This window comes from Adiantum capillus-veneris, chromosome 30 (genome assembly GCF_014529385.1).
Source record: "Adiantum capillus-veneris isolate H3 chromosome 30, ASM1452938v2, whole genome shotgun sequence".
NCBI classification, from domain to species: domain Eukaryota; kingdom Viridiplantae; phylum Streptophyta; class Polypodiopsida; order Polypodiales; family Pteridaceae; genus Adiantum; species Adiantum capillus-veneris.
In genome coordinates, this window is record NC_140960.1 from 79,711,895 (window position 1) to 79,739,142 (window position 27,248).

Sequence of the window (27,248 nt, forward strand, 5' to 3'; positions counted from 1 at the left end):
TAATTGAATATCTATGGAGAGAGAGAGAGAGAGAGAGAGAGAGAGAGAGAGAGAGAGAGAGAGAGAGATTTTATTATTGTTCTTGGAGGTCAAATATGTCCTATGGGAACAACGCTACATGTGATATAGTATGTGTGTGGATGATAAGTGACTCTCGATGCTCCAAATTGTGGTGATAAGAGTTGCAACAAAGAGGCCACACTGTGGTGGGGAGAGGAAAGTGTGTAGGTCTGTCATGGCGAAATATGTAAGAGAAGCAAGTTCGGATGTGACCAAGAGCTGAGCACTCTAGTAGTGTGTGGTACTCAGAATCCCAAACTTTGTAGTGAGCATAATGTGCACAATCAATTCGACTTTTCTCCATTGCCCCAACTCCCTGTCTCGCATCGAAGGGAGTGGGAGCTAAGCCAAATGGCCATGATAGTGCGTATTGCTAACAAGGGGATAGGCTCAAGCATGTACTTGGGTGAGTATAATTTCCTCTTTTAGCTAAGAACATGGTTTTGTAGTTGGGGGAAATATGGGTGGTGTAATGTATGAAGTATGACCCACCGAATTCCTCCCAAGCCGTAATACATTGGCATTGTAGAAAAGCTTCATTCACTTGCAAGTCAATTGTGGCATCATGTAGCAAGTGTAATGCATCCATCTCCCAAACCACTTCTTTATGTCTTGCATCCATCTCGTGCTCGAGATCTTGCTTTTATGTGTCTTTTGAACTTTTTTGCTTGCTTCCCATGCAATTGTAGAAAGTTGATGTGAGGAGTTGTGGCGTATCTTTATCATGTACTCCACAATGCTTTCCATGCCCATAACCTCAATTGGAAGAGATCCCGACTCAAGAAGTAGGAGCATATATGGTGTTTGTGTCTTAACTTGGAGAAAGATTGTAAGAAAACACTTTTGGACATTCTCAAACTCTTTCCAAGTACACTTTGAGATGCTCCCACCCCATACTTGAACTCCATAAAGAAGAACCGGTGTCACCAATGTGTCAAAAAGTACTTCTTGAGAACCCAACACTTGATGTTTCTCGCATTACACATGTTCTCAAATGTATAGTAGGCTCTCTTTCCCACTTCCAAAAGACACATAGCACATTCATTCCACTTGTAATTGGTACTTAAAGCTCTCAACAACTTCAAATGTCTCATTGTTGTACGCAATGCATGGCTTCTCCTTATGGTTGGTTTTCACAAGCATAACCTTTATTCTGGATTCATTCACAATCAGCTTACTATGCAAGCAAAAGTTCTCAAGAACAACCATAAGCTTTTGTGCATCCTCTAAAGTGTGTGCTAGAAGCACTACATTGTCCGCATACAACAAAAGCATGATTACCGCATTGCAAATAAGGACCTATACAATGCCTTCTTCTTGCATAAGTTAAGTACCATTGTTCCAATTGATCGATGCATAGCCCAAAGAGAGTTGGTGACAACAAACATCCTTGTTTAACCAATAGTGCTTGCAAATTTTTTTTCAATTCCTCTTCCCATGCGCAATTGACACATCACCTTCTCATAGATTCAAGAAATCACGAGCATAAACTCACTTGGCACTTGGATTTCTTCCATCCTTCTCCACAAATTGTTAAGTATAATCATATCAAAGGCTTTCTTAAATTCCACAAAGCAACAATACAATCGCTTGCCTTTCAATTGGATTTCCTCCATGAGAACACGAAGAGTGACAAGATGATCAATGGTGCTATGGCATCGATGAAAACCCGCTTGTCCTTTTGCACGCTTGCATTCTCTTTAGCCCAATCACTCAATTTTATGTCCATTATGCACCCAAACAACTTTGCCATAAAAGACCCAATCATTATAGTTCGGTAGTTGTTTACATTCTTTACATCCCTTTCTTTATGCAAAGGCTTGACCCAATTAGTACTCCAATCATAAGGCATACCATGTTGAAGTGCAAGGTTGAACATATCGCACATCCACTCATGTGTAAAATCTCTCGTCCATTTAATCATCTCCGGCTTGATACCATGAAGGTAATGGCCAATTGTATGCACCATGCCGAATGACACTAAACAAAAGGTTATCCTTGATAATAGCTGGATCTATTTGAGGGATACAAAATGGTTTGTTTGTGAATGGCCAATTGTATGCACCATGCCGAATGAGACTAAACAAAAGGTTATCCTTGATAATAGCTGGATCTATTTGAGGGATACAAAATGGTTTGTTTGTGAAGATTGCACTATCAAGCAACAAAATATGCATCACAAGGTATATAAGGAGAGGAATAAGAAAAACAAGGAGATCTCACAAGAAAATGTGCCCAAGGAGGAGGTAAGTTTCTCGAGCAAATAGGAATGTGCAACCTATGAAGCCAAGTTACAATTGAAAATATGCTTTTGTAATTGCAATGGATACCCATGGAATGTGGGGGTTGGTATTGATGAACATTAAAGCAAAGATGATGTTTTACTTCTTGTTGATACACAAAGGATTAATGGGCTGGAGGATTACAATGTATATATATTGATGTGGTCAAAGAATATCAAGCAATGAAAAGGGCAAGGAGGGGTAGCATGTATGGTTAAGAAATTGTTGAAAGGTTTTGTATCAATTGTGAAAGATGACAAGTACAAACATTATGTATGGTTGAAAATTATGACATCAAAAAGAGATCCCATTTTTGTAGCCAGTTGCTACATTCCTAATCATGATTCCCCCTTTATGCTTGCATAGATAGAGATCAACAATTTTTTGATGTAGAAGAGGACATTGCTTATTCTAAAGACGAAGTTGATGTTATTGTTTTTTGGGATATGAATGCTCGCACAAGAACATTACAACATGATAACTTGATACTCAACAATTTGATATGCCATACATTTCAAGGGATTTGAAGGCAGTTTAATTATATGATTGTATTTCAATGGATGGGAAAGAGCCGGATCACTAAGGAAAGTTACTTTTACACATGTGTAATAGCATGGGTATGCTCATTGCCAATGGTTTATCTTTGTGGAGTGGAACTAAGGGATTTGCATGTAGAAAACATAATGGGGATAGTGTGATTGACCATATGCTACTCTCCAAAGCCATCATGTATTGCACAAAGAGTCCTATGCTTGGCAAATGGACCTCAAAATTAGACCATTGGACCCTATGTATTGACCTTGCATGTAGAGAAGCAACTAAGCGCATGATAATCTCAACCAAAGGGAAGAGAAGTTATCACTATGTATGGATTTCAAACGGACACCTATGTACATTGAAATGGTTGAGCAAAAGTTATGGATGACAAAGTTTCAATATGACTCACCATTGGAAACTAAATGGGAAGCTTTCAAGAAAGTTATTTGTTCTTGTGCCAAAGAATGCTTTGCCATAAAGCATGTCTATGGTATCAACAAAGATAAATCACGCAAAAGGTGATTTGATAACAAATATCATGATGCTAAAAAGTCCTTGATAAAGCTTGATACAACTATGGACAAAGACAACTATCAAAGTCATTTGCATACATACAAGGCATTGGTTCAAAAGAGGAGAAGAAGCTCGGAAGTAAAACAACAATTTTTTCAAGTCCAAGAAAAGGCACGTGCATGTGGAAGATTTTGGAGAAACTTGAAGGGCAAGCGGGTTAAGAGTTTTGGTAACTTGAGTCTTGTGGATATGTACACACATTGTAGGCAACTATATGAGCAACCAAATGTTGAAAAAATACCATATTATGGTTCACTCCCATGTATGTCTTCTTTTTTTTTACGATTGAGGATGCATGTAGTGGGCTTGAAAAGCTGACCACTTGCAAAGCAGGATTCTCCTGAGCGAGGAGCTCCTTGCTTACCAACTCTATGTGCTCCATGAACCATAACTCTTGACATGCCAAAGTGGATTTTGAAGAAATCTTCGATAACAATGACAAGAGAAGGAGGTGTCTCTAACTTTTCTTTGGAAATTCCATAAATTAGTGATGTTCTTGGAATGTTGCTCCCATTTCTTCAACTCCTCTACATCCACATTCTCAACATTCTTTGTTTGAGACATAGCTTGCATGAGGGAGGAATTAGGAACCACATTGCTACCACATACATCAACCCTTAGATTTGCTTGAGCATACATTTTTTATGTCGCATACATCCGTCTCATGGTGTCAAATTCCTTCTCTCTCAATACATGGTCATGTTCTACTTTGCTCAAGCGCTCCTTCAAATCATTCAAGTCCACAAGAGAGTGTTTGCATTCCTTGACTTCCTCTTTAAGTTGCATCAAACGTGTTGTTTGCATCTCAAGTGTCCTCTTGAGATTCTCATTCTCAACCACAAGAACCCTTAGCGTGCAATTATGCATTGCAAGCGGCTATAAGTCTTCACCTTGTTTTTTTAGGTCTCTTACAATGATAATGTGTGTGTGCGTGCGTGCGTGTGTGCGTGCCTGCGTGTGTGCATGCGTACGTGTGTACGTGTGTGCGTGTGTGTGTGTGTGTGTGTGTGTGTGTGTGTGTGTGTGTGTGTGAGAGAGAGAGAGAGAGAGAGAGAGAGAGATTTTATTATCGTCCTCGGAGGTCATTATGACCTATGGGACCAAAGTTACAAGTGATGTAGTATGTGTATGGCTGATGAGTGACTCTCGATGCTCCAAAATTTGGTGATGAGAGTCACAATGGAGAGCCCACATTATGGCTAGGAGAGGAAAGTGTGTAGGTCTAAGTCATGGCTGAAAATGTGCGAGAAGCAAGTTTGGATGTGACCAAAAGCTGAGCACTCTAGTAGTGTGTGGTACTCAGACTCTTGAACTTGTAGTGAGCATAATGTGCACAATTGATTTGACTCTTCTCCATTTCCCCAACGCTCTGTCTCACATCGAAGGGAATGGGAGCTAAGACGAATGGCTGCGATAGTGCGTATTGCCAACAAGGGGATAGGCTCAAACATATAAGTGTGAGTAAGGTTTCCTCTTTTACTGAAGAACATGGTTTTGAAGTCGGGGGCAATATGGGTGGTGTAATGTATGAAGCACGACCCATCCGATTTCTCTCAAGCCGTAATACATTGACGTTGTAGAAATGCTTCATTCACTTTGGAGTCAATTGAGGCATCATGTAGCAAGTGTAATGCATCCCATCTCCCAAACCACTTCTTTATGTCTTGCATCTATCCCGTGCTTAAGATCTTGCTTTTATGCGTCTTTTAACTTTTTTGCTTGCTTCCCATGAAATTGTAGGAAGTTGACGTGAGGGGTTTTGATGCATCTTTATCATGTACTCCACAACCCTTTCCATGCCCATAACCTCAATTGGAAGAGATCCCGACTCCAAGAAGTAGGAGCATATATGGTGTTTGTGTCTTAACTTGGAGAAAGGTTGTAAGAAAACACTTTTGGACATTCTCAAACTCTTTTCAAGTAGACTTTGAGATGCTCCCGCCCCACGCTTCAACTCCATAAAGGAGAACCGGTGTCACCAATGCATCAAATAGGTGCTTTTTGAGAACCCAACACTTGATGTTTCCTGCATTATTACACATGTTCTCAAATGCATAATATGCTCTCTTTTCCACTTCCAAATGACTCATAGCACATTCATGCCACTTGTGATTGGACGGAACCTCAAGGCCAAGGTACTTAAAGTTCTTAACAACTTTGAGTGTCTCATTGTTGTACACAATGCATGGCTTCTCCTTATGGTTGGTTTTCACAAGCATAACCTTTATTTTGGATTCATTCACAATCAGCCCACTATGCAAGCAAAAGTTCTCAAGAACAACCATAAGCTTTTGTGCATCTTCTAAAGTGTGTTCTAGAAGCACTACATCATCCGCATGCAATAGAAGCATGAATATTGCATTGCAAATAGTGATATCTTCAATGCCTTCTTCTTGCATAAAGTCAAGTACCATTTGTTCCAATTGATTGATGCATAGATCAAAGAGAGTTTGTGACATTGGACATCCTTGATTAACCCCAATAGTGCTTACAAAAAAATTTGAAATTCCTCTTCCCATGCGCAATTGACACATCACCTTCTTATAGATTTGAGAAATCGCAAGCATAAACTCACTTGGCACTTGGAGTTATCCACAAATTTTTACATGGAATCATATAAAAGGCTTTCTTAAAGTCCACAAAACAACAATATAATTGCTTGCCTTTCAATTGACTTTCCTCCATGAGAACACGAAGAGTGACAATGTGATCAATGGTGTTATCACATCAACAAAAACCCGCTTGTCCTTTTGCACGCTTGTCATTCTCTTCAGCCCAATCACTCAATTTTATCTCCATTATGCACCCAAACAACTTTGCCATAAGAGACCCAATCATTATGGTTCGATAGTTGTTTACATTCTTTACATCCCCTCCTTTATGCAAAGGCTTGACACAATTAGTACTCCAATCATAAGGCATACCATGTTGAAGTGCAAGGTTGAATATATCACACATCCATTCATGGGTAAAATCTCCCATCCATTTGATCATCTCCGGCTTGATACCTTGAAAATCTCTCGCTTTGCAAATGCCAACTTTTCAAGCCCACCACATACATCCTCAATAGTAAAAGAAGAGGGCATACATGGGAGTGAACCATAAAATGGCATTTTTTCAACATTTGGTTGCTCATATAATTGTCTACAATGTGTGTACATATCCATAAGACTCAAGTTACCAAAATTCTCAACCCGCTTGCCCCTCGAGTTTCTCCAAAATCTTCCACATGCACGTGCCTTTTCTTGGACTTGAAAAAGTTACTACTTTACTTCCCATCTTCTTCTCTTCTTTTGAATCAATGCCTTGCTCATGCTTTGTATGTATGAAAATGACTTTAATAGATCTCTCTCTCTCTCTCTCTCTCTCTCTCTCTCTCTCTCTCTCTCTCTCAGCAGCCAACCAAAATTACTTAAGTCCTTTATGGAAAAAAATGATGCCTTGCCTCGGAAGGGAAGAAGATAAATGTCTCCACAAGCTCAAGCTCTCTCTCTCTCTCTCTCTCTCTCTCTCTCTCTCTCTCTCTCTTCTGATCAATCAAAAGAATGAAAGACACACACACAAACACGCCCTCACCCCTTAACCTCACCCTTGAGGGAGAAAGAAAGAGCTTGCTTAATCAATAGCTCTCCTTGGATCACTTTTGTGACAGTTTCCCTCCCTTCAAAGTGGTGCTTGTTTAGTAAGCTTAGAACCAATGTTTGATTGCTCATTGGGGGGCGTGCCGTTGTGGATGTTAAACGGAAAGACCACCTAAAACTTATCAACATAACAAGGAATTATAGACAATGGGTGAGTCATAGCCTATAGAAAAAAAAAATCTAAAGCCAGTGTCCTGGTCCACCCATTTTACCTAGGAAGGCCTTATGTTTAGGACATGTGTGTTTCTTTATTAAACTTAATCCATATACACAACATAACATAACATTCAAAAGACAACTGGATTCAAATAACTAGAAATGATTTGTACAAAAATGACTTAGTCTTAGATTCATTTTTGTACAACATAATAAGAATGAGGCACCAATCCAATGATCTCATACAAAAGTAGTAGAGTTGTCGAGGTCATCCAGGTTAAGTTGGCAGGGATATATAGAGTCAGACTACGACAATGCTAAACCTTTTTAAGTAAAGATAGAATTTTCACTACATTCATATAGACAAGTCAAAAGATCTATTAAACTTGGTCACATATAAGAGGTGTAAAAGAACCTATTAGTAGTTATCACTTCAAACTTAAAAAGTATTAGACTAAGATGCAATCCTATATGTGCAAAAAATTGATCCTATTCTTTAAGCTTATATAAACCCATCCTTTTCTTACTTCAAGGGCTGACAATTGTGTTAGTAAAAGATTTTTTAGTTAGTTCTTGAAGTACTAAGCTAAACTCCATTTGATCATCTCTATATTTTAATGTTGTAAGACTCTGAGTAATTCCACATGCTAATAACCTCCCAACCGTACTATATATAGGCCCCTAGTCCTCTGGCTTTTAGCTACACATAGACCCTCATACTACATCTGAGTTCCATCTTGACCCTTGGCCTTGGCCTATCCTACCTTAGGCATGACATTACTCCCCCCTTGGAGAATCATTTTTGTCCTCAAAAAAAAAAATGGTTGTATCTTCATAAGAATACAAAATGAAGATAAAAATCGTTTACGGATAGTCATCCAAAATGACTTGTAAACAGGAATCAACAATGTTATAAATAACCATCTTGGTTAACTTCAGGGATCCACAAGCACCCAAACCAATCCATGACCTCTATTGGTGATTGGTAGATCCAAAAGCAATCTCATAGAGATACTGCACATGGAGTGAAAAATGCTTCATAAGCAACTAGTGTAATGAATATGCATGCCGCTCCAAAGCAGCCTTTGCTAACCACTAGGGCCCATAACATCTAGTGTGCATGCATTTAGAAAAAACAGATCCGAACATGCATATCCATGTCCATCTTGAGCCCTTGGCCTAGAATTGGACCATAATGAAATGTGAAAAGCGATCACACCTAGGTACCAATGAAACATGTTCATCAATAGTACAGAGCCTTGCTACATGTATAAACAACCATCTAGTAAAGTTGTTTAACATCACTTGTACCTTAACAAGTTTGACTAAGTATCCCATAAATTCTAGAAAAGTGCTCAAAATTGTCTTATAAACGAATTTGACCAGCACCTACGGACTTTGTCGTGATACATAAATGAAATAGCAAGCGCCAATGTCAGTCCCAAAGACTCATATTCTCCACATGTGGAATATGTCTCAAATAAAGATGTCTAAAAAACGACTTCTTTCAAGTACGAGATGTACTTGTGTGCAGAGGTAATTGTAAACACTCAGCAACATGAGTGAGGGGGACCCTCCTTTACCTTGCTCCACACTAGCTAAACCAAAGTCCTTGAGTTCCTAGACCATTTTGTATCCCATGTGACAACATATGTGCCAAAGAAAACCTTACATATAAGTCCATAACTACATAATGCAAAAATGTATTTGGGACAATGCGGCCCAGAATGCTTTGCTCTTACATAACCTTGTCATGTCTCTGAAAAGAAAAATGGATAAAAGCATTAAAGCTTATTCATTTGGCATATTCAAAAAGGGAATAAAACCAAATCGTATGCAAAATGGAAGTTGAACCTAATGTTCACTTACCCATAGTCACGTGCACTTTGCAAATCTGAAAGGAACAACTGAAAAAATAAGCAGTAGAAACTAGTAACCCTGAGTGTTGTCTTTGAATCATAACCCCTTGGTTAGCTTTTGCACTGTCAAACCACTTGGTTTGACTTTGCTAGAAAATTGTAGCCAATGGTGACGAACAAGGTCTACCGTTGTCAAAAGTGTGTGGAGTCATTTGAGAAAGTTGAATTTGTCCACTACCCCTTGGTAGATTGCAAACTTCTATCCTTGAAAGTACAACTGTATTGAGCTCAAATCATGACTCTGAACACCTATGGAGTGATTGTGTATTAGCTGAGTCATACCCCTGAAAATACCACTCCTAGAGACATAATCAATGTTGCAACCAAGCAATAGATCTTCTGCAGGTAGAATCTTACTCAACTAAGTCGTGAGAGAATATTCTCCCTCCATGAGCAGAGAAGAAAGATGTCAAAAATCCCCAAATAAAATAGTTATACTAGATGTTCTCAAGTGGTTACACAAGAGCTTACATTCGTGGAGGCTCTCTTAATTGATTCATGTAGTGCCATAAATCAGTTACTTGATTACTAGGTTGGGATTGGTTGCACCTTGTGTATAGAGCCAAGGATGTGAAGTGCTCACCGATGTATACATATACAACGATTGGAAGTCCATCTACCAGCCTCAAATCTTCTTGGTCAAAGTAATTGATGGTATTTTGGACCATATATAGTGCCATGAATCAGCTACTTGATTACTAGGTTGGGATTGGCTGCACTTTGTGCATAGAGCCAATGATGTGGAGTGCTCACCAATGTATACATATACAACGAAAGTCCATCTACCAGCCTCAAATCTTCTTGGGCAAAGTAGTTGATGGTATTTTGGAACATAAACAATAATGGAGTGGATGTACTACCATCTTATTCGCATGCCATGCATGCATATTAGACAAATAGATTGATAAGCCCTTGGCTTTAATCACAGTATCAACCTTGTGAGCTATTGCTATACGTTCCTTGCACGATTACATGGGCATGGATACATTGTAATGCATCATTGCCAAATGCAAACTGTGAGCTTGTATCCACTTAGTTTGAAATATGTGTACCATTATTCTTAATCTCAAGTCAACGAATAGTATTGTGGTACAAGATAGAAGCCTTGTTTCACATGAATGCTAGCAAAGCACTTTGCGTTGTAAATAGAGAAATACCCATACTTTGTGTGTGTGTGTGTGTGTGTGTGTGTGTGTGTGTGTGTGTGTGTGTGTGTGTGTGTGTGTGTGTGTGTGTGTGTTGGCTTCCCTTGAATTCTATCTTGTTTTCAGATACACTGATTATTGCTTTTGATTACCCTTGTTTTGGTCTATATTAGCAGGTTGTTGCAGTGTTTTCCATATAAGAGACAAGAAAGTGATTTATTTATTTTATTTTATTTTTGGTGGGAAGAGAGGGAGGGGAGGGGGATATTTCTCTAATTCTATATATTGCCATATGTTTTGTTTTGCACAGGTGCAAACCCAAGGGGCAGTATAGAAATGGATTGTGAATAAACCCATAATTATTTGTCTACAAAGGAGGAGTAGAGATGATACTATTATCATGTAATTGTGTTCAATGAAAGATAGCATTAACCACTCAGAAAGTACTAGATTCATGTGATCCCTTGGGTCTGAAGCCATATGCCCATTAAGAAAACATTAATAAGTCTAGAGAAAATCGCTCTAGAATTTCCATCAAGGTTTTTTCTTTTTGAAGTATACAAATATTTTTAAAAAGAAGACGAAGCAATCTTAAATGTATCTTACATGTTTTTTTTTTTTAAATCACATTTTTTTACTTGTCTAAATCTAAAAATGTGAGGGACATTGATAAGAAATAAAAGTCTACTGAGGTTTGCAAAATGCAAACCTCTCTCTCTCTCTCTCTCTCTCTCTCTCCCCCCAACCCCCCCCTAAATGGTTGTTGTTCAAAAGAAGATTGAAAATCTTCAACTATGGATAAAGTACATTTTTTAATAAGCTATAAGTTTATCACCTTGGTACTTAATTTGAAAACAACTTGGATTTTAGTACAAACCACTTCGTCGTTTGTTGTCATTTGTCATTTGTAACATTTTTTTCTCTTCAATTGTGGATATTTTAGTTTATATTAAACAAGAACACACACACCCTTATAGTGTGTGTGCGTGCGTGTGTGTGTGTGTGCGTGTGCGTGCACGTGTGTGTGTGTGTGTGTGTGTGTGTGTGTGTGTGTTTGTTTTCAATTGTGGATATTTTAGTTTATATTAAACAAGAACACACACACACCCTTATTGTGTGTGTGTGTACGCACATGTATATATGCTTTCCTCTCTTTATATGATATAAGTATATCACAATATAAACTTATGCACACTTTGTTACCAAGGTTGACTTTTGACTAACTCCCTTGCCCTTCAAATTCAAACACCCCAAAAAAAGGTTAAATTTGCATGCAACCGTGATTGCTACAGTTGTGTGTTTAGACACACTATCGCCTTAATTGCATTGTTGATATGCACAAGAAAGAAGGATATGTCAAGGTAAGGGTTGCTTGCCATATCATTCAAGGCATGCATTCATAAACTTTTGAGTTGTACACGGAAGCTTAAGAGAGAGTAGGTGGCATTTTCAAAGGGAAGCTTAGAGTGTGTATGTGGCATGTTCGAAGACTACGGTAACCTTTGCTTAGCCATCTTCTTCTTTATATCAACAAAAGTTATTTCTTTCCTTTGTACTTGCACTACTCTCTAACTCAATTTGTTAGCTTGAAGTAAAATGCCTTATATGTGTCATAATGGATAAAACCAAATTAGGGCTATAAAACCTTGAGATCCTTGAAACTTTAGAAAGGAGGAGGACTCTCAAAGACATCTCCTTGTCAATTTGGAGTCATGAAGAACACAAAATTTTCAAGTGGTCTATGCAAAGTGCAATTTGTTTTAGAAATCCTCGTGCTAAGTTTTGTAAGAGTGGTCCATGCAGATCCCATTCAACCTCCCAACCTTGACGAGTGTAGAAATCAGGACTCTGGTTGTTGCATACTTCTGCCACAAAATGAAGTACTTAACTTTTCATTCGATATGTATCCACAAGTAAAGAAAGTAAGGGCATCGGCTCACCTTGTGGATAACAAGTATATTGCGAAGTATAAAAAAGGTTATGAGCTCCTGCGGTCATTGCCTCTTGATGATCCTCGTAGCCTCATGCAGCAAGCAAATGCACATTGCTCAATGTGTACTAGTGCCTATTTGCAACCAGGCACAAATGCCATTTTGCAAGTTCATTTCTCTTGGCTCTTTCTTCCTTGGCATCGTTGGTATATCTCAATCTTTATGTTGGTCATTAAGATAATAATTACCAATCACAACATCCACAAAATTAATCAAGTTTCTCTCTTTATGTTGGTCATTAAGATAACTATTACTAATCTCAACATCCACAAAAACTAATCAAGTTTCTATCTCACAGGTTCATCTACTTCCATGAACGTATACTTGGAAAACTTCTAAGGGATCCAAGTTTTTCTTTGCCTTTTTGGGATTGGGACAACCAAATTGATGGCAATTTTATTCCCATTGTGTTTAATGACAAGAATAGTGCTCTCTATGATTCATATCGTGATGCAACCCACTCTCCACCAACCCTCATTCAACTTGATGGAGGTGATGGCATAAGAGAAAGAAGTGAGATTGTCGCTCAAAATCTCCTTGAAATGTATCAAGTTATGGTAGTTCCTTCCACAGCAGATGTTTTCATGGGGGGTGCATTTAGGTAAATTGCTTAAAAGTGTTGAAAGTATTTAAAATGTGTTCTATTCTTTATTGAAAGGTTTACATGACGTTACTATGAGGTAGATCATTAGAAGTTAGGCACCACAAAGCGTCAAATTTGTATGGTTGATCTCGCACCCATACAATGGACTATGCTACACAATTCATTGGTAGATAGAGTCAATCCGGTTGCAATGAACAAGTTTTGCCTCTTTTCATAGAGGTTGTCTTTCTAGACATTCTATTTTGTAGTTCACATTATGGGTAGGATAATGTATAGGAAGCCCACCTACACATTCTTAATCTTGATAGAGACTCAAATAAAGTTTTCAAGGCAATGTTGTCTTTCTAAACACTATTATATACACCTTTGCACTTATAATTGAATGTATTTGATTAAACCACCCTCTCTCCTCAAACAACATTGATTCCTTTGATATTATCAATCAAATACAGGGACTGTATCCCATATGATATTAAACATTTTTGGGGTCTCAAAAAGGCACTCTAAGAAGGTCCATGCCATTAGGTTCCCTTGAAAATGGGTGTTGAAAAACTTGTTGCAAACACTCAAAAGTTATGAGGAGGTTAAATGTTTACAATTTATTCGTTAAGAGCTATTGTACGATTTATGAGTGTAGATAATGGAAAGATGAGAGAAGGAAGCTACATGGAAGATTCCCTTTCTAGAAATGGGACAAGGAAATTGCCAAATTCTTTCATGTAACTTCCTTATTAAACCATATTAATCATCTATCACCCTATCAATACATCTACCATTAGATAAATATTAAACCTCCATAATGTTTTAAGACCTTTTCCAAACTTTTACTATACATTGGAGCTGAAACAAAAAGCGAGACCGATTGTATGATTGCTTGCAATTTGAAGTAGAATACATAATCTAAAGGTTTGTGGAATTTCATTCCCCAATGGCCTGCCAGTTTTAAAGAATCTCCATCCAGTTGTCAAAAGGCAAAATCTTGGGAATGTTCAATATAGACTGAGATGAGAGAGTGCAAGTTTCCTTTGGGAAAGAAAACTAGGAAATGACATCTTTAAACTATCATCATGACTTTCAATGAGAGAGAGAGAGAGAGAGAGAGAGAGAGAGAGAGAGAGAGAGCTTACATGTATAAAAGAATACCTAGTCTTTTTTATCTTTGGCAATGAATACCTAGTCTTTTTCTTATCTCCAAATCTAGCATTGAAGAAGGAACAATGGTATCCACTTAAATTTACCATCCCCTTATCATGTATAAAAGAAAAAAGGGACCTGCAAATTGGGCATTTCAATTATAAATTTGGCTCAAAGTCCCTCTCATTAATGTGGACTTCCTTCTAGCATATAGTTCTATTACACTTACCTAGCCAAGTCCTTGAGAAAGGCTCTACATGGGGCCAACCTTCTCTCTTTGTTTCAAACTCAAATGTTTTTTGTTTGCAATCATGCATCCATGATTTGGTTTATGATGCTCCTACCTTAGGATGGAAAAGGCTCCATAGTTAGTCCCTCCCGTTTTTTCTGATTTTATCATTCTCTACTCTTGTTTCTAATACATTTTACAAACCTCCTTTGGGAAATCTTCATAAAGAATTTTTAGGTTGAGAATATAATAACCGTGAGACTCATACTTACTTAGGCATTCTCTAGCTCCCTCTCTCTTCCCACCTTAACGCTTCCCATCTTCTTATTCTCTTTAGTCATTAAATTACACTCTTTTAAAATACACAAAAGCCATTGGTTCTTGAACGGTGTTTAATTGCGAGAATGAAACTCTTATGAATGATGGTAGGAGAGGCTAACTTGGTTGTCATGTGTATATGGCAGGCATGGTGATAACTACTCTAGCTCTGACACACAACAGGCAGCTATAGGAGGGATAATGGATAACACAGTACACAGTAGAGTGCATTGGTGGGTGGGAGACCCTGTACAACCAAATAGGAGCGACATGGGAACCTTTTCAACCGCTGCTCGTGATCCCATATTTTATGCACACCATGCCAATGTCGATCGCCTTTGGGAGATATGGCGAACTTCCTTACCCGGTGGCCCTCGACAAGTCTTCACTGACCCTGACTTTCTCGATGCAAGCTTTGTTTTCTATGATGAGAATGCAAACCTTGTTCGGGTCACAATACGTGATAGCCTTGACAATGAAAAACTTGGAGTTAAATACTCCAAGGTAGAAGCAGACAAACTATGGATCAACTATGTTCCTGGAGAAGAACAACCTTCAACTCCAAAGAAAGACCTACTGCCTTGATAGAGAATTCTAGGAATCGAGAAACTCCCACTCCTTATCAAATAGCAACGACTCCTAACAATTAATGTAAAAAAGAGATTTCATTAGACTCTCATTCATATTGATGATCAAACAATTATTTGAGCTTCTACTCAAATGAACTTTGTGCATTCAATTTTCTAACATTATCGAAAACCAATTTTTTCTTGGCTTTGGTTTGTATAATGATACATTTTTTTGGAATTAATAACTACAATGCCCAAATTTAAACCTTCAAAATTCAAGAACAAGAAAATTGCAACTAGGAATTTTTCATTTTCAACTCGAAATTTATCAGGGTATAGGAGCATTACTATTTATAGCCTTGGCTTTTTCCACCTCCTCCCAAAGTTTGCAATGTACCCTCTAAAGTCTAGATATCCATTAGTTTGAATGGCACATTGTCTTAATGTTCAAATAATAGGAAGGGCGGGCTTGTAAAACCAAACCTCAGTGCGGATCTTGAGGAGATTGGGCAGTCAACAAAAGGTTTAGACGCACTCTTGCTGTCTCTCTCTCTCTAATTGGCCTCACCTAAGCCTTCAAACTTCTTCTGTTCAAGATATCAAGCATGGACCCTGATTGTGTGCTTACAATGGCAGCAACAATTTTGTCTTTGCACTTGCACACTCACTAGGTTACTAATATTATTGCCTATCATCTAAGATATGATGTAATCCTAATTGAACTCATGTAATATTACCATTACATGGTAGGTATCATAAATGTATGGCAGGAAGGATTTTGGGGGCCTTAATAGACATTTACAGCTCTCTCTCTCTCTCATGCACAGACACACAACGCACACATGCACGGCGATGGTCAATATCAACATGTCCCAATTCCAATTTTCCCTATAGTTTAATCACAGCACACCAACAAAAGTGTGCAGCCCTCATCCGGAAAAATCCCTCTTCTTGCTTGGGGCCATCTCTATATGAAACTTATGGATCTACTGAAATTCCAAAATTTGCAGTTGTAAATCCTAATGATGAAAAACCCAACCATAAAAAAGGGGCACATTATGATGAGATCTATCAGAAACTACTGCCCATATCTTAAGACATCTTCAAAACCCTAGCTGTGCTTGCAAAATCCTGTCCAGCCAAGAAGCAACACATTTCAACTTGCTCTATTGCTTTTTTGCCTTAGTCCCAACGATGTATTTCTTCAAATAGAAGTTGCTGAACAATAGCAGCAACGATATCATGTAATAAAATAGTATCTGCAACAAAAAATGCAAGACTATTAATACTGAGCAGATCAAAGAAATACAAAGCACAAAGTTAAGCCCACAATACAAGAACAAAATAACATGTAGACACCGCAAAATAGGAAGCTAAAGAGGCAGATGACTTGTTAACAGGGCCGCACAAATGTGCCTAAGACCAACTGAAGCCCCCCGCAATGAAACACTGCAAAGAAGCTATCCTAAGAAAACTTCCCCCGACTAGCCCCTGGCGCACACCATCGGGACAACAATAAGGCCAAACTAACATCCATATCAATAAGACCAGCCCCTGCAGAAGATGTTGAGACCGATAAAAACCCACCAAAGAGAGCCCAACCAACTTGCAAAAAGAAATCTTCGACCTACAAGGCGGTGAAAGGGCAGTCTTGCATAAACATTTTCAACCAACACCTGACCCCCAAAATCCAAAGTCTGCCCCAAGCCAAAGAAAGAGCCGTAGAACAGTCACATACAGCATCGGACCAGCGCGCGCGCGCACACTAAACACAAACAGACCAAGCACAGCACACAACCAACAATCAGCCAAAAAAGCAAAGATAGGCAGAATAGGAGAATTCAGATGAGGGCCGCGGGGGGGCGGGAGGCATCAGCCAAAACCCCATAATCTGTCGGCAACAGCCCAGGATGCTGTGTGGGGGGAGAAGCTGGCAGCATTAGCATCAATGAGGTAGCAGGACTCCTACACAGGATGAATACAGTGGCAGCACAGAGATCAAGGGCTCACACAGAACAAGGCAGGGCCCTGTTTGTACACGTGTTTGACTGCTTCTGTTACACTTCGGTGAGCATCCGGCAATACGAGCATTTAAATTAAGAACATGTCAGTCTAGTTCTTAGGTCAAATGTATCACCGCTTAGAGAATGTGATGGATAGATGATGTGTCAAACTGCAAGGCGATGGGGACATGGTATCATCGAACTTTCCTAGCATAGTCTCTGGGAACGAGCTCTTTGTAATGCACTTTTGGTTGGTTATCCTAAAGAGCACGTAGGTCCCACTCGAGTGAAGATGATGTTGACCCAAATGTCACTCCAACCATCTGGATGATGGTGCACCCAACTGCTTCCATTCATCTTTTAGTGGCACCAATGCCCTATCAATCAAGTCCTTCTGCTCATCAAGCATAGTAATGCACATCTGCTGTACTCCAGACCACTCCATGTCTCTGTGGGTCCTGGTACCAACTTGAGCAATAGCCATAACATTCGCTTCCACCGGCCAGTCCTCTTAAGACATTCAAGAAGATATTGCCCTCAATAAGAGTGCACGCAATCTCCATCTCGGCCACCTTTTGTTGCTCCTTGACCTAATTGTCAATTTGTTTGTCTTGGCACACTAGCATCCCCTATATCAGTAATATTCTGTGAAAAAACATCCTCCTCCTCCTCCTGCATGACACAAGCCCGCTTCTTGCTTGCTTGTGGCTATTGTGAACTAGGCTCAAAACTTGTTTGATCCTATGGCCGTCTCCGAGCTCTCCAAGAAGGGCATCATGAAGAGCATCCTAAGTGGACTATGAACCGATTCCTTGGTTTCCTCCTGCCAACATTTGCTTTAGGTAATAACACTTGAGCTCTTGACCAACAATACTTCTCCATTCACTCTTCCAAGGTAGCTAGTCGGAAAGAAGCTACAGGAAAATAAGAATTTTAAATCTTCCGACTATAGTCGTGAAGAGTCTCTCCTCCTCCAAAAAGCAATTGATCCAATCTGAGGGAACGTCTCCTTCGCAAGGACACGGTCAACCATAAAGATGCAAAAAGTTGTTTAACTTCCAGACACGTTCTAGGAGCTCAATTTGCTTTGACCAAATGAGCCTTCCATTGTCTGTTCATTCCTTGAACTGATACTTCTTGGCCTTGGTTGTCAATAAATGATAGGGTTCCTTGTGCACAATGGATATGTGCATGATGACTAGTTAACCAGTCCATCTCAAGAATTACATCATCAATGCCTACTGGAGGGGTTCGAAAAATAGCTGAAGTAGAACAACCCCCTAACTCAGATTCCATATTACCCACAGAGAACTGAGATGTGACTTTCTTTCTGTTTGCTAATTCTACCTTCATTTTCCTTGCCGGATGTTGATTAAGCCTTAACCTCCTTAGACATCTCAGTGACAAAAATGAATTGAGTACTACCACACTCAATGAGAAGCTCAAATGATTAACCTTGGTGATTTGCATATGTTTGAATGACAGCATATTGTTGACGTGCCCCGAGGTTGTCAATAGCAGCATGAATAATTGCTCTTTGCTCTTACTCTTCTCCCAAGATCGGTTCCCCTCTGGCAACATGAACTCTTGCAGAAGCACTTCCGCGTCCTCATCCACCATGTCTTCCCCCACTATTGATTTCTCTTCCTTGAACTTGGGTATTTGTAGCTAAAGCCCACCTCAAACAAGTCATGTCCTGGCTCATTGCATTCAAAGCATCGGAGATCGGAATTTAAAGTTCCAATTGCTTGAGCTACAGCTACACGTTGAGGTCGAAAGGGTGGGTTAGCTGGCCTTTGATTCCAACTCAAGAGCCTTCCTCTCCTAGCACCGTTTCTTGGATTCCCAATGTCCCCCTTTTGAGAATTAGCCATTTCTTTAGCTCAAGGTTTGGCTATTAGAAGAGCATCTTGCAGGTTTAATTGGCCTAACTGCTTCAAGGCCAGTGTTCATAGGAGCATTTAGACCTTGGCAAAAACGAGCTACTTGCTGTTCTGCAGACATCTTAGGAGCATAGCGCCTAAGGGTTGCATATTTTGAGTAATACTTTTCTAAAGTAAGATAATCCTGGCACAGATTGAAGAACTCATTCAATCTTAAGAGACTCGTGTGCAGGGTGGGAGATACCGTTCTTTTACAGCAATCTTAAGGCCTTCCCAAGTTTGGTTGCCTTGTGCCTTGTGCCTTGTGCCACACCATTATCCTTGCAGTGCTGCTTCCACCCAAGCTTAGCATCACAAACAAGACAGAACATGCCTCATAGTTATAGGGAATGACGGTTTTCAATTCCTCGTTCCCACTCCAACTTCCCATTCCGAATCCCCGTTTCGTGTTTCAAACTTGAGTATCTACAACAGGAAATGGCATCCCATTCCAGTTCCGGCTAACTATGACATGCCTAACATAGCTTTATTCTCAATGGAAGTGCCAGCAGTAGTAAAGTAGTCATACATTCCTTCCCCTTTGACAGAGGGTGGTAGGACTTGTTTAAGAAGAAGTTTCTTCTCTTGAAGAGATGTATAGATCACGTCCTATTTTAAACGGACTAACTTAGCCTTATATACTTAGCTGATTTTTCAACTTACTTAAGACAAGATTTCAAACAACATTGCAAACAAGAAAGATCAACGAACTCGTTTTTATTCATATGTATATAATTCTTTACATGAGTTTCCATAAAGGCGATTTCATATACACAAGTAGCATTTCCCACAATCCCTATGCATTGAGTCTATAAAATATTGGGGGTTATGCTATAGGATCAAGAAATAATTGTCACGTGACACATCCAACCCTATGTGTCCGTGGACAAGCTACAGCATGATCAGGGTTCAGTCAGTCAAGTCAGTCTAGATTTAGCAGTGATCTGGCACTTTTGTGAGTCTATTCGTAGACAGTGCATGCCCAGTCACTTAGTATAGATGCATATCCTTTGGTTGCACACAGCATGATCATCAGTATTCCCATTAGATTCCATCGGGGAAATTTTCCAGTGCATTTAGCCTATTTTCTCTATTTTTGACATTTTTCACTTATAAATTTAAGTGACTTTCCAACAAAAGTAGGTACGGCAATTTGGGTAAGAAAATATATAAGCAAACCAAAGTTAGCACTAAATGGCAAAAGAGGCAACAAGAACCAAGCTCAACAGGCAACTTCTCAACAGGACCTTGGTGGATTCCCTCCAAGCAAGAAAACCCATCACTAGCGTTTTCCTCCCACAAGAATCCAACGCCATCCACAAGCCTCCCCAACGTTTTGCATCAAGCTTCATCACCCAAGCAAAGCATCAGCATTGGCGTTTTTGCCATCGGATCCTCCCGCAAGCAGATCACAGCAGCTAGCGTTTTTGGACCAGCCTCCCTAGCGTTTTTGGAACACAAGAGTCCAGCGTTTTTGGTCCCATCTTCAGCCCTTGCAGATCCAGCATATGCAGCGATTTGCAGCCCTAAAAGACCATCAAGATCAGCCCTAAAAGGAGTAGCAGATTCAACCCGGATAGACCATCGGTTTTCAGCCTAAAGACACCTCAGTTTTCAGCCCTAAACCTGCAAATTTTCAGCCACAAAGACCCACAAAAAAAGCCCCAAAAATCAGTGTTTTCGGACCCGCAACAGATTTCAGCCCATAGCGTTTTTGGACAACAGTAGGAAGATTGCAGATTTCAGCCCTTAGGTCGACTTCGTCATCCCCGTCGCCATCGTCGACATAGCCTAGACTTGCATCAATCACTTGCATTCAGTTGTACCAGTTTGTGCAATCATAAGTAGACCACTCTCGCCGACAAGAGTGGGGCCTTCGGAGGAGGGTTTTACGTCTCTGGTGTCGTATCTCTCTTCTCTCTCTATCGCTCAGTCTCATACACTTGCACGCACAGTGTCTATTCACTTTGTTTGTGATCATAGCATTCTCTCATTAAGAACGGAAGGCTCTACCTTTCATTTGAACAAAAGGAACCTTGAGCACAATTCGGAGCACTCATCTTGAGCAAAGCGCAAACATTCATTCCGCTGCACCTTACAATAATACATATTATACACATAGGTCTAATTCTACCACCGGGAATCTTTATTGATCTAATCATAAACCCATTGGATCTGAGAGACTCCTTTGCCTTCAATTGTGATACCAATGAAGAAGTAGACTTCAATGATCTTCAGCCCAGCCATATGTCCTAGTTGGTTGGCTTCAATGCAGTAGATGCCATCAAATGGTATCTAATCAATCTTCCATCCTCTTTGAATCCTTGAGACAAGTGGTACAAAAAACTTGTCAAGAATCTTCATCACCGTCGTTCAAAAAACATATTTCGATGATTGACAAGCAGCCTCATACATGATGGAGAATATCACAAACTTCTGGTAAGCCATATGAATATCTCCCTACATTGGGCAAATCGAACTGTAAGCCTATGTAGCACAAGAAAACAGTATTCCTAAGCTAACTAAATATCAAACAATCATTCCCTACTACAAAAAAACATTATTTTCTCCTAGGATTATTAAACCGCACTCTAATACCAGTGTGAGGTCCCCACCCAATCAAAATGAAGTATGGGGTACCTTTGATAAGCCTCCAACCCTATTTCCATAGACTGAGAGAGAACCTGTGGGCATTGCCCTTGCTACACTTGTAGCTTTAGACATGAAGCACTAGTGAAGGGTCGGTCTCATCTCGCATTGTGAAAGCTAAGGGAAAACATAACCAAATAATAACGTTCTACTTCCTAACTCTACACAAACATCATAGGTTTCTGAGTGTCAACATTGCCAATCCTCAAGCAAGAGTCATTGATTGTTGACCTTCACTATAGCCTACAACATTACAAATCTAAACAGGAGTCAACCTCGAAAATGCTAACTCAAGGGCAGCAAACCTTGACGCTTTTTACTCCATAGCCTTTAAAGCCAAGACCTGTCAAAGGTGGCAACAGAAGATGCAATGAAGACAAGAACTAGCTCATGATCCAGTGGGTACCTCCACTCCGATCTAGAACACCTACAATGCCAAACACGTGAACAAGACACACTTGTGGAGAAGAGAGAACACTGAGATAGAAAGAGACGGGACATCTGAGAATGAGAGAGAGAGAGAGAGAGAGAGAGAGAGAGAACTAGGAAAGGCTCTCCAGGTTGATAACAATCAACTCATAAAAGTGACCAAGGGTGGTCCGGCATAGAACTAGCATGCCCAATGGATAGACCCGAGGCACACACAATTGCGATGGCTACTGACACTGCTAGCTGCTCCTGCACACGAGAACAGTGACACGGCCTCCACCTGAACATCACCTCCAACATGCTTCAAGAGCATAGATCTGGCGCATCTTCTCTTGGCTACATCTAGATGTCGATCTAGATCTCGGTCGAGGAAACCTGCTACTGCATGGGCACAAGGGCTATGAAAGGTTGTCACAAACTACTGACGTGTCAAGCCACTGAAGAACGGAGCCATTGTACACATACCCGACAGAGGGGCCTAAACCCGAAGTGAAGAAGATGAAGAAGGACCAACACACACACACAAAAGATACACAGCCAGCTGATGATGTGGCAGGCCTATACGGAAAGCCCAGATTTTCCGTTGATTGCTGACGTGGCAAAATTGTAAGGATTTCCGGATTTTCCGCTGACTGTGCTGACGTGGTGGCTTGTACAGATTTCCGCAGTTTGCACTGCTGACGTGACAATTGTACGGATTTCCGTAAATCACGCTGACAGCTTTTGGGCATTGCTTTTGGACCAGATGCTTTTGAGTAGCTTTTCATGTAAACTGCTTTTGAACCTAAGGCCTTTAAATATGAGGCCATGGGCTCATTCTTTGGCATGCTTCTGGACGAAGGTGCAAAGGATGGAGTACCGGCTTGTACTTTGATGATGCAATACAAAGAAATACCCAAAGGGGCGCCAAGGTTTGGGGCCAATACTCTCTGGGGTGGAATTCCGCCACTCCGTGTCGCGTGTCGTCTCTCTCTTTCAGTTTCAGTTGTTATTGAAGTGCTAAAGTCTGTTCAATCTGTTCTTTTCTATTGGCACGTGGTGCCCCGTCTTCTGACAAAGGTTGCCCTGAGGTGGTACTGCACCGTAGAGATGATCTCTGAGCACTGCATCTGCTGCCCATAAAAACGTTGGGGCTGAACTGCTGAGCAAAAGCGCTGGACTGATCCAAGGGCAAAACGCTGGCTGCCCTGCCTCTAGCATTTGCACCAAGTCCCCTTGGGGCACCCAAGGGACGGCGCCACCCTTGGGCTATATTGCTATGCTGTAAGAGGTGACCCTCTCCCTGCCTATATAGGCCATACATCAACCTGCCCAACACAGCCCTATATCTCCACGACCTTGGAGAAAAGGGAGAAAATAGGAGAATAATGGGAGATGGCAGCAGATGACCATAGTGCTCAAGGAGAAAAAATATGACAAGCCTGCAGGAGCACAGATGGCCATGGAACCAAGCCAAAACCCAAGCTAAACATGGCTAGACACGACCCGACATGAGAGACCTACCTCACACTGGCCGGGCATAGCCACAAAACAGTCCTCACTCCCTAACACCTGTCCTTGGGAGAAACCGGGACCGACTCAGCTCTTGGAAAGGAAGTCGGACCAGGAAGCTGGAGTGAGCAATCTGCAACTGGAAAGAGAGGGTTTTGTGGACGAGGATATCTGCTCCAGAACTCTGAGGTTGAATTGTACCTAGCCAGTATATCATCCAACCGCTACCCCCGAAAGACGTCTGGAAAGTATAATGATGCCTGTTGAAAGTAATCCAGCTCTACCAAGAATCTCCTCGAGCCAACCGACTCACAAGTCGCACAATCAACATCTACAAAAAGTACTGTTGTTCACCGCTCCAAGAGAATGCATCAAAATTGAGGGTAAAGGCATCATTTCCCAACTCTAACCTCAAGGAAAGAGTCAAAAATCTGCACCTGCGGGCTCTAGTCATATACCACATGCCAAAAACTCCAAGCTGCTACGGAAGTCCAAGGAAAGGGACAACCGAGGCTACTAAGGAACTTTATGTCCGATGATGAAGAACCAAAGAATTGCACAAACCACCATATAGGATGATGAAGTGCAAACTGTATCTGAAGGAACTTCATCGGAACTGAGAGTGAAACTGTAACTGATCTTCAACTGTCTGGAACACCACCCAAGAGGATATCACCCCACTCTCAAAGTGAATCAGGATAAACATCCAGCAAAAAAGGAACACACATCAATATTGAGACTGCAGCTAACACGGCAAGATCAAGAGACCCAGTTCCCAAGCTTTGCAAGAGAAGGACAAGGTGCTATAGAAAGCCACCAACTAGACTGTCAATCCACAAGAACTGTATGGAAGTAGTCTACGCAAACTTACTCCCAAGCTGGCTCCACATCCCCCTCTGAAGGGAGAACACCCGAACCATGGACAACTGTCATAGCTCTTCAACAGTCTCTGCCTGTGTAACTGGATCACCAAAGGAAGGTGAATCCTGAAGGAAAATATACATGTGAAACCTGGAACCAAATCTGGGAAAACCAAGAAGACCGTCTTTCCACTATGAAGAATGTCGACTAACTCTAATTGGTTCCTAGTCCGAGAAGGACCACTATCCACCTATACGAAAGATAACATGCCAGTCTGAGGATAAGGGAAGTAGGCGTGTCGTGTATGGTACAGTCTCTAGGGATCGGTCTGGAAGACGAGGCATAGGACCTACTGCTCGGATGCACTGGGAAGAGCAACATTCACACCACAAATCCAAAAGACGAGGCAACCACCGAAATGGATAAGGAAAACATCCGCCAAGATACTAATTGCATTGTGGGCTGAAAGCACACCATCCAAAACCGCAAGAAATAGATGAGGGAACCAAGGACTGAAAGACATCGTGCATTGTACTCCGTTGAATGGAGCACCGGTAATCGATTGAAGATAATAACCTGGAATCCCCCTCTGAAAGAGAAGTTTCCTCAAAAGTATGCTCTAAGGTAGCAACTGACTCAACCCACGTCAGAACAGAGCAAACATTATCACTGAAAGCTCTAGAGCTAAAGCTGAGAACTCCCCCAAAGATAGGAAGTCCCCCTCCCGCTCAATCCTGAGAAAAGAGAATAAATAACACCAAAAAGAAATATGAGACAACCTAGAGTAAAATTGCTTCCTTTATAACTGAATAGCAAAGCCTAAATCTCATGGAACTCAAGACTCAAAGAGAATCACACCATCGGTAAACTCGAACAGCTAAGAATAGGACGACATGAAAGGTCGTCACCTGAGGATCATGTTTGCCAAAGAAGCCGTCGGGATCCAAATAGCTACTCAAGCAAACTCCCTAAGAACAAACCAAAGATCTGTTACTTCTCTGCATCGGCCAAGATCAACCCTGCAGGTACAATCCAATACAAATATTGCCAAACTACATATAGACTCGGAAGAGCACATATATTCCCACTTTTGTAACTTGCTTCCTCAAAATCTGCATCAAAATTGCATAGTTACCCGGAACGGGAAATCGGAACGGGGAACAGGGAACAGCAACATGCATGAAATGCCATTCCCTGTTTCGGATACTCACGTCCGAAACACGGAACGAGGATCCGGAACGGGAAATTAGGATGGGAATGGGGAACGGGGACCTGAAAATGGCGATTCCCTGTAACTATGCAAAATTGTCCTTTGTACTTGTGCTGAGAAGAATATATCCACAACTGAACTGTGCAATCAATATCCAATACACAACATGACTCCAATACTCAAAGTAAGAGTAAAGGAACCAGCTCGGGGAACAAGCCCGTGAGGAACGTTGGGGCTGAGTTGTAACATGCCAGAAGACTGGGCAAAAGACTGCAAGGAAAGAACCTGCTATACTAGCCAACCGTGGCCAAATCTGCACATCTGAAGAATGGTTTCCCCAAAGGTTGGAGCTCTCCAAAGGGATGTATGATAGAAGCATCCGAATGTAGCCGACTGCGGGAGTAGGAACTACGTGACCCCACCAGCTGCCAACAATAAGTGCAAACCTGTCATCCAAAGGATCTCGACAAATCTACTATCGATCATCAAGAAAACTGCCCATAGAAGGTTGTAAACCTATCCCAAATTGGTGCTCACTGCTCACAAGCTTACAAGTCGTAAGCTGTCCAACACCTAGTACTGACAAGCTCACAAAAGTGACCAAATCTGTAGGGCCACACTACCATTGGGGAAAAGAGAGAACATGGAGAAAGGAAGGGTCCACACTCCAACAAAACCTCCTCGAGCTGTTGTCATTGTTGGCTAAGGGTTTGGCACCACATGCTCCACCTCGAAACCTCATCCAAGGAAGCCGGATGATCAAAAAAAGAAGTGGTTTGGGAGATAGAAATATCCCCCATCTGCCTGTCAAAGCCAACTCCAACACACGCACCAGAACTGTTGCATATCGTATAACCAAGAGTCAACTGAAGTCGAAACTGGAACTTCCATCCTTGGATGGACAATGTAAAATCAAAGAACATCCTCTGCTCCAAGAAGGGAAGAGATCCCCCTCTGTCATCCATAATCCACAATCTGGTACAAAAGTGCAACCGAATCATACCCATTGTATAGGTAGCTCCGTCGACAATTTCCAAGAAAGATGTGCATTTGTAAAAGACACAACAAATCTGCCAATCCATCTCCTCCAAGAAAACAAAGCCATAGAAACCCCCTCCAGAAGTGATCAACCCGCTACCAACGGATAGGTAGCTCCATTGACAATTTCCAAGGAAGATGTGCATTTACAAGAGACGCAACAAATCTGCCAATCCATCTCCTCGAAGAAAACACAGCCATAGAAACCCCCTCCAGAAGTGAGGAAGAAGATCCTGCTACTGTCCAAACGCTTCTCTCTGAGGAAGAAGCTGGAAGTGAATAGCTCCCCCTCTGGATCCAACTTGCGGAAAGGCAAGGTAACATGACTCCATCTGAGAAGTAACCAAAGCATCCAGCATGCTACACATCCTGAAGCCTCCATCGGGTTCCCCTCGGTGAAGAGAAGTCGGGGTAAAGACGGGGAAGTCGTACACGAGGATCCAAGGCCTCCACATACCCAAATCTGCCCCAAACTTAGAGAAAAACA

General features: G+C 41.0%; 2 protein-coding genes across 2 annotated transcripts in view; one reads left to right on the forward strand and one right to left on the reverse strand.

Annotated features, from left to right (window-relative positions):
- Window positions 1-11,992: 11,992 nt before the first annotated feature.
- On the forward strand, window positions 11,993-15,867 carry LOC147418274 (aureusidin synthase-like). Its single transcript, XM_086507003.1, has 3 exons — window positions 11,993-12,450; window positions 12,603-12,905; window positions 14,736-15,867. The coding sequence occupies exons 1-3, from the start codon at window positions 12,026-12,028 to the stop codon at window positions 15,172-15,174; spliced, it is 1,167 nt and encodes a 388-aa protein (XP_086363129.1). The 5' UTR covers window positions 11,993-12,025; the 3' UTR covers window positions 15,175-15,867.
- Window positions 15,868-16,013: 146 nt separating this feature from the next.
- The window catches only part of LOC147418275 (uncharacterized), a 53,877-nt gene continuing 42,642 nt past the window's right edge, over window positions 16,014-27,248 (reverse strand). Inside the window, exon 7 of the mRNA XM_086507004.1 lies at window positions 16,014-16,417. Coding sequence (XP_086363130.1) covers window positions 16,325-16,417 — 93 coding nt within the window. The 3' untranslated portion in view covers window positions 16,014-16,324. The remainder of the gene's footprint in view (window positions 16,418-27,248) is intronic.

Coding starts and splice junctions, on each gene's coding strand:
- LOC147418274 (XM_086507003.1), top strand. CDS start 12,026: ATGAAGAACACAAAATTTTCAAGTGGTCTATGCAAAGTGCAATTTGTT. Junction 12,451..12,602: donor TTTCTTCCTTGGCATCGTTG/GTATATCTCAAT, acceptor TCTATCTCACAG/GTTCATCTACTTCCATGAAC. Junction 12,906..14,735: donor TTCATGGGGGGTGCATTTAG/GTAAATTGCTTA, acceptor TGTATATGGCAG/GCATGGTGATAACTACTCTA.